Source organism: Nomascus leucogenys, chromosome 21 (genome assembly GCF_006542625.1).
Source record: "Nomascus leucogenys isolate Asia chromosome 21, Asia_NLE_v1, whole genome shotgun sequence".
NCBI lineage: Eukaryota > Metazoa > Chordata > Mammalia > Primates > Hylobatidae > Nomascus > Nomascus leucogenys.
Genome location: NC_044401.1, coordinates 46,415,616 through 46,428,629, shown reverse-complemented (window position 1 = coordinate 46,428,629; position 13,014 = coordinate 46,415,616). Strand labels below are relative to the sequence as shown.

Genomic DNA, 13,014 nt, shown 5'->3' with positions numbered 1-13,014 from the left:
GCCTGCCCCAGCCTGCCCTCAGGCCTGAACATTCTGTTCCTGGTGCCTGTGGAATGCGCAGAGGACACACCCAACAACAGAACCCCAGGAGTCAGAGGTGGCTTCCCAGCCCCTTCTCCTTCTCTGGGTGAGGAGGGGTCAGCAGGGCCAGTCTGACCTTTGTAGCTGAAGAAAGTGAGGCCACTTTAGAAGCATGTTTATGAGTCTTCCAGGCCATGGAGGGAGAACAGGGCTGCGTTTTTTTCTGTGAACACAGATTCCTGTGGCCATGAACCCCCTGGCTGGACACAACTTGAGATGACCCAGGGCGTGGCTTCCTGCTTGGGGACCCACAGACTGCTTGACATTGAGGAATAAAACTCGAGGTCTGTAGAGCTGGCCCGAGGAGGCAGCCCCTCTGTGCTGATATCTCCCCAGGCCCTCCTCTGCCAGGAGGGGAACAGCCCAGGACACTTGCACAGGGCGAGGTGGCAGCAGACCTCTGTGTGGGCACTCACCAAGGCCAGGCACCAAGTGGGCTGCAGCTCTGTCCAGCCCAAACCAGTATGGACCGGCCTGCTGGGCTGCTGATTGCTGTCAAGGCCGGTGCAGAGGGACCGTGAGCCTCCATGGCAGGCTGGCAGAGGGAGGTCCCGGCGGACACACAGCCACTGTCTGACAAGAGCCTGACCTTCAGGGAGGGACAGCAGGGCCTGGCAGAGTCTCTGTAATGAGGCCCTGAGTCACACTGGCCTTTGTTCCTCACTCATCTGTGCTGGCCCTCGGCCAAGGGGCTGTTGGGGAACTCTCTGCAGGCACAGGGCACCTGGTGACTGGGAAGCTTCTGTTTGTGTGGACTTCTTGGGAACAGCATCCTGGTGTGGGCCAGGAGGAGAGGACTGGAGCACCTCAGGCTCCAACTTCGTGCTCCTGGGATCGTGGTGCATTGCCTGGCCATGGTGGTCACCCAGCTGAATCTGGAGTTTTGCTTTCAGGGCAAGAAGCTGCGAGGCTTCAGCTGTGAGCTCACCCGGTCCCCACATGGGGTCTTGCCTGAGTCTTTCTTCACCATCATGTGCCAGGTCGTGGTGCCCATTCTGCTGTCCGGCTTGTGCATGATGACGGCCGGCCTGGTGATGAACACCGTTCAAGTGCGTACTGGGTGTTTGGGGGATCAGGGGTGGGAGACACACAGACTGGGTCTCCTGGCACCACAGACAGGGCAGGCTGGAGACATGAGGGGCCTCCACAGTGGGAGAGCAGCCCTCAACCTGCCCTTGCTGCTTGGGCATCCCGGGTGTCAGTGAGGCTGGCAGGAGGGACCTCCAACGCTGAGACCTCAGCATTAGAGATTCGCAGAATGATGGAGGTTTGTCAGAACCTTAGCCTGCATGTGCCTCCTCAGCTCAAGGAGCTCAAACCACCTTCCTCCCAGTGCATGTGGGCTCGGGTGGCAGAGTCTGCCACTCACCAGTGGAGGGGATTTTTAGTCACACTGTTCTTCCTTGATTTCCCCATCTGTAAAATGGGGATAATGAAAGCCCCCACCTCACAGAACTGTGAGGACCAGATGACTGAGTCTGTGTGCTGTGGTCCCTGTGGGGTGGGGGCATGGCCGCTGCGGGCAGAGCTGCAGTGTGCCCAGCCCGCAGCATCCTGGTGTGGCCCCTGGTAAAAAAGGACAAGGTTTGGAGCCTCGGGGTGCAGGTGGGAGGGCCATGGCAGTCTCCCTGCAGTGGAGGCGTGTGCTGACGGAGATTCGCTTATCACAGTCTGTTTCTCCCCTAGCATGGTTCGGGCAGCATATTGGAATCATTGAGAGGTTTGTGCTATCTGTCAACTGAAACATTTCGTACAGTCAGTTTAGAAAAATTGGAAAATACACCCAAGCAATAGAGGAAGGCTGTCCCCTCATCTGTATCACCACTGCTGTGGACCTTTCAAGACAATTTTCTATGTACATGTAAACATATACATATGTGGTTTATACTATGCAGTTTTGTTTTTTGTTTTTTTGAGACAGAGTCTTGCCGTGTCGCCCAGGCTGGAATGCAATGGCGTGATCTTGGCTCACTGCAACCTCCACCTCCTGGGTTCAAATGATTCTCCTGCCTCAGCTCCCAAGTAGCTGAGATTACAGGCGCCCACTACCACACCCAGCTAATTTTTTTGTATTTTTAGTAGAGACGGGGTTTCACCATGTTGGCCAGGCTGGTCTCGAACTCCTGACCTTGTGATCCACCCACCTCAGCCTCCCAAAGTGCTGGAATTACAGGCCTGAGCCACCGTGCCTGGCCCGCAGTTTTGCTTTTTAATCTGTAAATATAAATTTAAAATTTCAACCCACAAGGACACCCCAAATAGCATTTCATGTTCCCGAGTGTACGCAGCACCTCCTTCCTAATGGCCACTCAGAGTCTTTCTGTGCCCCTGGGTCCAAGTTGGAGAGGGGCAGTCTGTACCCACCAGGCCACCCAGCCTCCTAATGTGAGCTCACGATGCCTCCCAGGTGGCTTCTGCTTGCTTGTCTCAATTGATGGGACACTCATCCCCTTTTGGGGCTGGGGTGGCCTTTTGCATCCTGGCCAGCCCCCCATTAGAAAGCCTGTGCTTCTGTGGGTTTGCAACCTGAATACCCATTTGTTCCCCCAATAGCCTCATCCTAGAGCTGTGCTGAGAGCTTATCGCTCCTTCCCTGAGACCACCCCGCTGATGCTGGGGAGAGAGACTGTCAGGTGTTCCGGAGGGCTGGGCAGGGAGTGGAGGCCACAAGCAGGTGTTTGCCTGTGAAGGAAGAGGGAGCAGTCATTGTTCCTAGGAGTCAGGGGATCTGCAGAGGAGCAGGACAATTTGATTTGGACTTTAAAGGTAATGTAGCAATTTCCAGGATGCCCTGAAAAGACGTGAACATTCCAAGCAGAGGGATTTGTGTGCAAAGATATGGGCGAATGATAGTGTGCATTTGTGGAAAGTGAGAGACGGGTGGCTGCTGTCATGGGGACAGTGATACTGGGCAGGAGTGAGGGGCTGTGTCTATTCTGCCCAGAGGGTGTGCTGTGCACTGAGTGTAGCAGGTGTTTGCTTTATGTTAAATGAGTGTCTTGCTGGTTTTATCGAAGGGTAGCATAGACACATAGGAGAGCACACAAATCCTGTGTGCGGCTCCATGGACCACCTCAAGGTACAGGGGCCTTTGCAGCCCCACCTGGCGCATCCTCAGCAGAGCCCCAGCAGAGTCCTCTGTGCTCAGCCGTCTCAGCCCCACCTCTGACTCCAGTGCTGTGGGTTTGCACTGACTGTTCTCGACATATGCTTGTGTGTCTTTGGGGTTCATAGGACTTATGTGTTAGGTATACTCAGGAGAGGAGTTGGCAGTGAAGGGTTACAGGTGGCTGAGTGATGGGGTCATATTTGTGCCACAAAACTCACCCCAGGCAGTGGTGTCAAAGATGACCCTGAGGGTGAGGCCAGAGGAGCAGGGGAGAGCTGGGGGACTGTGGGCAGAGTTCAGAGCCCCTCAAGTGCAAGAATCATTATTTCTGATGATTTAGGCCTACCCAATGACTGATATAGGCATCTTTACAGTGTTGCTAGAGAGGGCGATGGCAGAATTTAAAAGTTGTGATGACTTGAATGTCAGATTGGGGAAAAGAAGGCGTTGAGTCCTGGCTGGCAGAGCAGGAAGGACACGGGTGGCAAGGAGAAGTTTGGAGATTTGGGGTTTGAGGTTCTTGTGGGGTGTCCAGGGTTCAGTCAGAGTTGGATGGGCAGATCTGATGCTCACAGAGACTTCTGAGTCATAGACATTGGGAGGCACCCACACAATCCCAGGGTTTCGGTCAGTGTATTTGCTATTGGCTGCAGGTAACAGGAAACCTAACTCAAAGGGACTTTAAAAACAAAGACACTTATTATCTCTGTAAAGAAGTCTAGAGATAGGACAGTGCCAGAATTGTTTAATTACTGGATTAACAGTGTCACCCAGTATTTTTTCACTTTACATTTGTATTAGTTTGCTAGGACTGCCATAACAAAATACCACAGAGGAGGTAGCTTAAACAATAGAAACTGATTTTTTCCATATTTCCGGAGGCTGGAAGTCTGAGATGAAAGTATTGGCAGGGTTGGTTTTTGAGCTTTGCAGATGGCCCTGTGTCTTCACATGGTCTCCCCTCTGTACGTGTCTGGGTCCTAATTTCCTCCTCTAATGAGGATGCCACTCATACTGGGCTAGGACCCACCCTCATGACTGCATTTCAACTTAGTTATCTCATTAAAGACAGTCTCTCCAAATACAGTCATGTTTTGGTAGTAGGCATGAGGACTTCACCATACGAGTTTTGGGGGACACAGTTCAGCCAGTGTCCGTCGACTTTGGTCCCATCAGAGTTGTGTGATACCCGATGTGACCAGACAGGACTTCTCAGATCTCACTGACCAGTCATAGCAACGGCTGGTAAGGAGGATGGGACCACCATGCATCAGGATTCAGCTTCCCCCACCCCGTCTCCCACCTAGGCTTCCTGCTGAAAGCCCCGGGAGCATGGAGCAGGTGGGGTGGCTGCTGGAAGATAGTGCTGTGTGTGGAGTGGAAGGGTACTCGAGCTGTGGAAGGGAGAGGGTGTGGGGAGAAAGGAGAACTGAAGAGAAAGCAGGAAGGAAGGTCAGTATTAACATGGTCAGGAGGAAGAATAGGGGCCAAGACGGGGTGGATAGTGAGGTTGGCACAGGACTGGGGGGTAGAAGCCCAGAGGCCAGGGGAGAGGGTACAGAGCTGTGCCTATCAGCAGGTGCTACATCCGTGGAGCGGGGGACAGTGCCACCGTGCAGGGAGAGTAGCAGATGGGGCTTACCCATCAGAAGGCCACCACTTCCTTTAGCGAGACGGTGAGAGCCATAGAGTTGCAGCACTGAAGGTGATGGGTGAGAACAGGCACTTGTTCAGAGTTAGTAGTGCTCAGAGAGCAGGTGGAAGGCTGTTGGGTGGGGCAGGCTGAAAGGAGGGGTTTGCTGTGACTTTGGGGTTGGTGGGTGCTGGGTCTTGGGTATAGGCAGAGAGAGTGCCCACGAGCACGCTGGGCTCCACAGGAGGTTAGGGAGGGTGTGGGTGGTGGTGCCCGAAGGCCAGCTGGGGAGTACGTGATGGCCTTGGTTCCCCTGCTGAGGACGGAGGCCCACCCTATGTGGAGGGTGTGCAGGCTGAGAGGTCAGCTGCACAGAGCTGTGGCCAGATGCCACCAGGAGACTGTGAGGTGTGGGAGGACACCCTGCCTGGTGGCATTGTTTTCTTCTCAAGTTTTAAGAGAGGGCAAACTCAGAACTCCATCAGAGCTGGAACTGGATTCTGAATTCCACAGCCTAGTAGATAAGGTACAGGAAGAAACTAAACAGTGCTCATCTTCCTTGGTCTGAGAGCAGAAAGGAGTCTTAAAGGGCCTCTGGCCTGATCTCTTCACCTTCACGCCCCATCAAGCCTGTTGCTGGGCAGCTTGTGGATGACTGTCCAAGTCCCTAGAGGCTGGGTGGATTTGCACATCTTTACACAGCTCTTGCCTTGTAGGGGATGGACAGGGCCTAGATCCCAGGCCGCCTTTCTCCTTGATGACAAAGCAGGGATTTGTTTCCAGGTCTAGAATTCCAAAACCAGGAGAAGCTTCTAGTGTTAGGCATCAAAGATCTCTGTAGCAGCCAGACAGGCAAAATAAATCAGTAGGATCAGATGGGGCATTAAAACTGATTTAGGGGAACATCTAATTGCACGTTAAACAGTTAAGAATTGTTTTCACCTCTACCAGTAAATGTTTTCTCTTCCATTTTCCTTGAAGCATGAATCCCTTTCATCTGTCTTTGAAGTTACTGATTTTTCTACTTTTAATGGGATAGAAGCATATTCTTTTTTTTTTTTTAATTGTACTTTAAGTTTTAGGGTACATGTGCACAACGTGCAGGTTTGTTACATATGTATCCATGTGCCATGTTGGTGTGCTGAACCCATTAACTCGTCATTTAGCATTAGGTGTATCTCCTAATGCTATCCCTCCCCCCTCCCCCCACCCCACAACAGTCCCTGGAGCGTGATGTTCCCCTTCCTGTGTCCATGTGTTCTCATTGTTCAATTCCCACCTATGAGTGAGAACATGCGGTGTTTGGTTTTTTGTCCTTGCGATAGTTTACTGAGAATGATGATTTCCAGTTTCATCCACGTCCCTACAAAGGACGTGAACTCATCATTTTTTATGGCTGCATAGTATTCCATGGTGTATATGTGCCACATTTTCTTAATCCAGTCTATCATTGTTGGACATTTGGGTTGGTTCCAAGTCTTTGCTATTGTGTATAGTGCCACAATAAACATATGTGTGCATGTGTCTTTATAGCAGCATGATTTATAGTTGTTTGGGTATATACCCAGTAATGGGATGACTGGGTCAAATGGTATTTCTAGTTCTAGATCCCTGAGGAATCGCCACACTAACTTCCACAATGGTTGAACTAGTTTACAGTCCTACCAACAGTGTAAAAGTGTTCCTATTTCTCCACATCCTCTCCAGCACCTGTTGTTTCCTGACTTTTGAATGATGGCCATTCTAACTGGTGTGAGATGGTATCTCATTGTGATTTTGATTTGCATTTCTCTGATGGCCAGTGATGATGAGCATTTTTTCATGTGTTTTTTGGCTGCATAAATGTCTTCTTTTGAGAAGTGTCTGTTCATGTCCTTCGCCCACTTTTTGATGGGGTTGTTTTTTTCTTGTAAATTTGTTGGAGTTCATTGTAGATTCTGGGTATTAGCCCTTTATCAGATGAGTAGGTTGCGAAAATTTTCTCCCATTTTGTGGGTTGCCTGTTCACTCTGATGTAGTTTCTTTTGCTGTGCAGAAGCTCTTTAGTTTAATTAAATCCCATTCCTCAATTTTGGCTTTTGTTGCCATTGCTTTTGGTGTTTTAGACATGAAGTCCTTGCCCATGCCTATGTCCTGAATGGTAATGCCTAGATTTTCTTCTAGGGTTTTTATGGTTTTAGGTCTAACGTGTAAGTCTTTAATCCATCTTCAATTAATTTTTGTATAAGGTGTAAGGAAGGGATCCAGTTTCAGCTTTCTACATATGGCTAGCCAGTTTTCCCAGCACCATTTATTAAATAGGGAATCCTCTCCCCATTGCTTGTTTTTGTCAGGTTTGTCAAAGATCAGATAGTTGTAGATACATGGCGTTATTTCTGAGGGTTCTGTTCTGTTCCATTGATCTATATCTCTGTTTTGGTACTAGTACCATGCTGTTTTGGTTACTGTAGCCTTGTAGTATAGTTTGAAGTCAGGTAGCGTGATGCCTCTAGCTTTGTTCTTTTGGCTTAGGATTGACTTGGTGATGCGGGCTCTTTTTTGGTTCCATATGAACTTTAAAGTAGTTTTTTCCAATTCTGTGAAGAAAGTCATTGGTAGCTTGATGGGGATGGCATTGAATCTATAAATTAACTTGGGCAGTATGGCCATTTTCACAATATTGATTTTTCCAACCCATGAGCATGGAATGTTCTTCCATTTGTATCCTCTTTTATTTCATTGAGCAGTGGTTTGTAGTTCTCCTTGAAGAGGTCCTTCACGTCCCTTGTAAGTTGGATTCCTAGGTATTTTATTCTCTTTGAAGCAATTGTGAATGGTAGTTCACTCATGATTTGGCTCTCTGTTTGTCTGTTATTGGTGTATAAGAATGCTTGTGATTTTTGTACATTGATTTTGTATCCTGAGACTTTGCTGAAGTTGCTTATCAGCTTAAGGAGATTTTGGGCTAAGACAATGGGATTTTCTAGATATACAATCATGTCATCTGCAAACAGGGACAATTTGACTTCCTCTTTTCCTAATTGAATACTCTTTATTTCCTTCTCCTGCCTAATTGCCCTGGCCAGAACTTGCAACACTATGTTGAATAGGAGTGGTGAAAGAGGGCATCCCTGTCTTGTGCCAGTTTTCAAAGGGAATGCTTCCAGTTTTTGCCCATTCAGTATGATATTGGCTGTGGGTTTGTCATAAATAGCTCTTATTATTTTGAGATACATCCCATCAATACCTAATTTATTGAGAGTTTTTAGCATGAAGGGTTGTTGAATTTTGTCAAAGGCCTTTTCTGCATCTATTGAGATAATCATGTGGTTTTTGTCTTTGGTTCTGTTTATATGCTGGATTACATTTATTGATTTGCTTATGTTGAACCAGCCTTGCATCCCAGGGATGAAGCCCACTTGATCATGGTGGATAAGCTTTTTGATGTGCTGCTGGATTCGGTTTGCCAGTATTTTATTGAGGATTTTTGCATCAATGTTCATCAAGGATATTGGACTAAAATTCTCTTTTTTGGTTGTGTCTCTGCCCAGCCTTTGGTATCAGGATGATGCTGGCCTCATAAAATGAGTTAGGGAGGAGTCCCTCTTTTTCTATTGATTGGAATAGTTTCAGAAGGAGTGGTACCAGTTCTTCCTTATACCTCTGGTAGAATTCGGCTGTGAATCCATCTGGTCCTGGACTCTTTTTGGTTGGTAAGCTATTGATTATTGCCACAATTTCAGAGCCTATTATTGGTCTATTCAGAGATTCAACTTCTTCCTGGTTTAGTCTTGGGAGGGTGTATGTGTCAAGGAATTTATCCATTTCTTCTAGATTTTCTAGTTTATTTGCGTAGAGGTGTTTGTAGTATTCTCTGATGGTAGTTTGTATTTCTGTGGGATCAGTGGCAATATCCCCTTTATCATTTTTTATTGCATCTATCTGATTCTTCTCTCTTTTCTTTTTTATTAATCTTGCTAGCGGGCTATCAATTTTGTTGATCTTTTCAAAAAACCAGCTCCTGGATTCATTAATTTTTGAAGGGTTTTTTGTGTCTCTATTTCCTTCAGTTCTGCTCTGATTTTAGTTATTTCTTGCCTTCTGCTAGCTTTTGAATGTGTTTGCTCTTGCTTTTCTAGTTCTTTTAATTATGATGTCAGGGTGTTAATTTTAGATCTTTTCTGCTTTCTCTTGTGGGCATTTAGTGCTATAAATTTCCCTCTACACACTGCTTTGAATGTGTCCCAGAGATTCTGGTATGTTGTGTCTTTGTTCTCGTTGGTTTCAAAGAACATCTTTATTTCCGCCTTCATTTCGTTATGTACCCAGTAGTCATTCAGGAGCAGGTTGTTCAGTTTCCATGTAGTTGAGCGGTTTTCAGTGAGTTTCTTAATCCTGAGTTCTAGTTTGATTGCATTGTGGTCTGAGAGACAGTTTGTTATAATTTCTGTTCTTTTACATTTGCTGAGGAGAGCTTTACTTCCAACTATGTGGTCAATTTTGGAATAGGTGTGGTGTGGTGCTGAAAAAAATGTATATTCTGTTGATTTGGGGTGGAGAGTTCTGTAGATGTCTTTTAGGTCCACTTGGTGCAGAGCTGAGTTCAATTCCTGGGTATCCTTGTTAACTTTCTGTCTCATTGATCTGTCTAATGTTGACAGTGGGGTGTTAAAGTCTCCCATTATTATTGTGTGGGAGTCTAAGAGGCATATTCTATCTGTTTTTAAAAACCCTGAGCCCCACAGGGTGCTCAGTGGCAGCGTGCATGCAATCTCTGGACCTGGGGGCAGAGGGAGGCAGGGCCTGCATGGCCTGTGTGAAGATCCTTGATCCCCGGTAGTGTCAGGGCCCTTCCTCCACCCAGCCGTCTTGCGGGTGTTTCTAGGCCTCCCCATTCATGAGAAACTCCCCAACTTTCTCATCTGGGACCTGTGCATGCCTCTACAGAGTCCATGGTGCAGAGCACACGCAGCATGGCTGCCACCCACTGGCCTCCAGCCTGGCCCAGCCCCCAGTGTGCTTTGGCCTCTGATGCTGATTCAGTGAACAGCACTAAAAGGTTTTCACGGCTTCATTTATTTCTGTTTAGTTTAAAGCCATTTAAGAAACTACTTAGTCCTATTTGTTCATTTTATAGGGAGTGAAAAGTGACTTGCTGAAGGTTCTCTCAAGAAATTTCCAGAGATTTGCTGACGTGTGTGTTTGGCTTATCTCCTTACTGTTTCCCTACCAGCACTGGCCTGTGTTTGTGGAGGTGAAAGACCTTTTGACGTTGGTGCCGCCCCTGGTGGGCCTGAAGGGGAACCTGGAGATGACACTGGCATCCAGACTCTCCACAGCTGTAAGTGGACACCTGGACATTCGAGGCGACCACAACGTGGGGCAGGCCCGTCCCTACCACCTGGTCTCCCCTGGCTCGTGGGCGGTGGGTTGGATTCTCCAAAACAATGGATATTTCTGGGTTTTGTTACCTCATGATGCTGTCCATTGTCCCTCTCCCAGCCCAACGTCTTGGCTTTCCACTACCAAACTGGATGACTGAGGGATGTGCACAATCCCATTTGCCCCTGTTCCTCCTTTGACCTAAATGTCAGTGGTTGCCATGTGCCCCAAGTCTGCATACCATCCTGCCACCCGCATCCACCTGGACCCTGAGCTCAGCCCCATCACGCATTCACACAGAAGCCACAGCAAGCAATGCAGACCTGATGGAGGGTTCCATGAAGGAGACCGGAAGGGTTTGTCACCCAGGTTAACCTTTCTCAGTGGCTTCTGCTCCCCAGAATGGCTCCCTGAATGCTTGATCACTGGAGGTGTCTTCTCTGGGCTCTTGAACCAACACAGTTCCTAGCTTTGCCAGCTCTTCTCACACCTTCCCAACTATCCCAGGAGACTGAAGCTTTTTCCCTTCTACTACACAGAATGGTTTCTCCATTTCTCTGATGCCCATGTGATATCCTATAGGTGATAAAGACTGTGACAAGAGGAGGTTGTGGTGTGTTCAAGGAACTGAGAGGACAGCAACGTAGCTATAGAGCAGAGGGCAGGTGGGGTGGGGGCAGGGGGCTGCCAAACATGAGGCTGAAGAGATAGGTGAGGTGCAAGTGGCCGAACAGTAGCCCCAAAGATAACCAGGTCCTGGTCTTGGAACCCATGGATGTTAACTTATAGGGAAGAGGCCCTTGCAGAGGTGACTAAGAGAAGCCCCTTGGGATGGGAGATTGTCCTGGATTATCCAGATAGACCCAGTGTAACCACAGGGGTCCTTATAGAGAGGAACAGAGGGACATTTCAGACAGGAAAAAAGACCATGTAGTGGAAGCAGCATAAGAGAGGAAAGATGCTGTGCTCCTGGCTTTGACAACAGAGGAAGGGCCGTGAGCCAAGAGATGGAGCTCTGTGTGCTGGGAAAGAGAAGGAGACAGATTCTCCCCTAGAGCTTCCAGAGGGAATGAGGTTTTGATTTTGACCCCATAAGACTCATTTCAGACTCCTGTCCTCTAGAACTATAAGAGGATAGATTTCTTTTGTTTTAAGCCACTAAGTTTGTTACAGCAGCGAGAGGAAACTAACACATGGGGCCAGATCATGTGGAGCCTTGTGGGATGTGGAAATGTCTGAGCAGCTGGTAACATGATACAGCCACACATATGCACACACAACTCATGTATACACATGCATATGTGTGTGCACAATTGTTTTGGTCAGTGTTTGGGAGGGAAAAAAACGTTGATAGTAATCTCTGCCATGGAGGCATTTCAGGTGTTTGTTTCATAATGCTTAACTGCATTTTTTTCTTTTTTTGAGACAGTTTTGCTGTGTCACCCAGGCCAGAGTCCAGTGGCATGATCTCGGCTCACTGCAACCCCTGCCTCCTGGGCTCAAGTGATTCTCATGCCTCAGCCTCCCAAGTAGCTGGGATTACAGGTGTGTGCCATCACACCCGGCCAATTTTTGTATTTTTAGCAGAGACAGGGTTTCACCATGTTGATCAGGCTGGTCTTGAACTCCTGACCTCGAGTGGTCTGCCCGCCTCAGCCTCCCAAAGTGCTGGGATTATAGGCATGAGCCACCGTGCCCAGCCCGTAACTACATTTTAAACACTTCTCTACAATGATCATATCTTAGTGTTTTAATTCTCTTAAAATATGTAAAACATGAGAGGAAAAAAAGAACTATTAATGTAATTCTTGAACTTCTGACCTCGTGATCCACCCGCCTTGGCCTCCTAAAGTGCTGGGATTACAGGCATGAGCCACCGCGCCTGGCCATATTAATGTAATTCACTACAACAATCTGTCAAAGGAGAGCAGACACATTATCATCACAGTAGAACCTTCAAAGGTTTTATTTTGTTTGTTTTTTTTTTTAAATCAGTCTTAAGGTATAAATTGATAACAATAAAAACAGAGGGTTTAAGTTTGCAGGTCAATGACTTTTGACGAATACATACACCTGTGTAGCTGTGACCCTAGTTGAGACACAGAACACCTCCATCTCCCTGGAAAGTTCTTGTTGCTGTTGCAGCCCACTCCCCTGCTCCATACTGGCCCCCTCTGATCTACCTTCAATCTCTGTCTATTAGTTTTGCCTTCAACTCCCATATGTGACTTACAAACATACTCTTAGTGCAACTTGAAACAGAAGAATATTTTATTTATGTTGTTCTGTGTATTCTGGCTAGTATAATAAACTAGGAAAAGAAAGTAAGAGTCTTAAACATTGGAAAGGAAGAGAAAAACTTATTTTATTAGTGATATGCTTGCCTTCTTGGAAAATCTAAGCAAATCACTTAGAAAACTGTAAAACAAACAGTAAAGTGGGCCAGTTTCAAAACATCTAAATGAAATAAAATATATACATTAACATACATAAACATGTCTCTATATACTCCCATACACACTGGAAATAGTTGTTTATAAGGTATAATTTAAAAAGAGATTCCCTTCAAACTATTAACCAGTTTTTAAATAGTTTCAGAATAATCCTCAAAACAAAATGGGCAAAACCTATACAAATAAACTACAAAGCCTTATAAAGAGAAATAAAAATCTGGAGAGAGATGAAGTTCCTGAATGGCAAAAGTCAATGTTGTAAAGTTATCAATTCTCTTTCTTTTAGCTTATAAAATTAATACAAATTTTTCTAATAACTAGTGATGGTGAGCATCTTTTCATGTGCTTGTTGGCCATTTGTATGTCTTTGGAAAACT

At 47.0% G+C, this 13,014-nt stretch overlaps 1 protein-coding gene across 2 annotated transcripts in view; it reads left to right on the top strand.

The window, feature by feature from the left end:
* Positions 1-13,014, top strand: part of SLC41A3 (solute carrier family 41 member 3) — an 84,019-nt gene that overhangs the window by 29,920 nt on the left and 41,085 nt on the right. For both annotated transcript variants that reach the window (XM_012502200.2, XM_003275558.4), the window contains exon 3: positions 10,036-10,143. In XM_012502200.2, the coding sequence (XP_012357654.2) occupies positions 10,036-10,143 (108 nt within the window). The remainder of the gene's footprint in view (positions 1-10,035; positions 10,144-13,014) is intronic.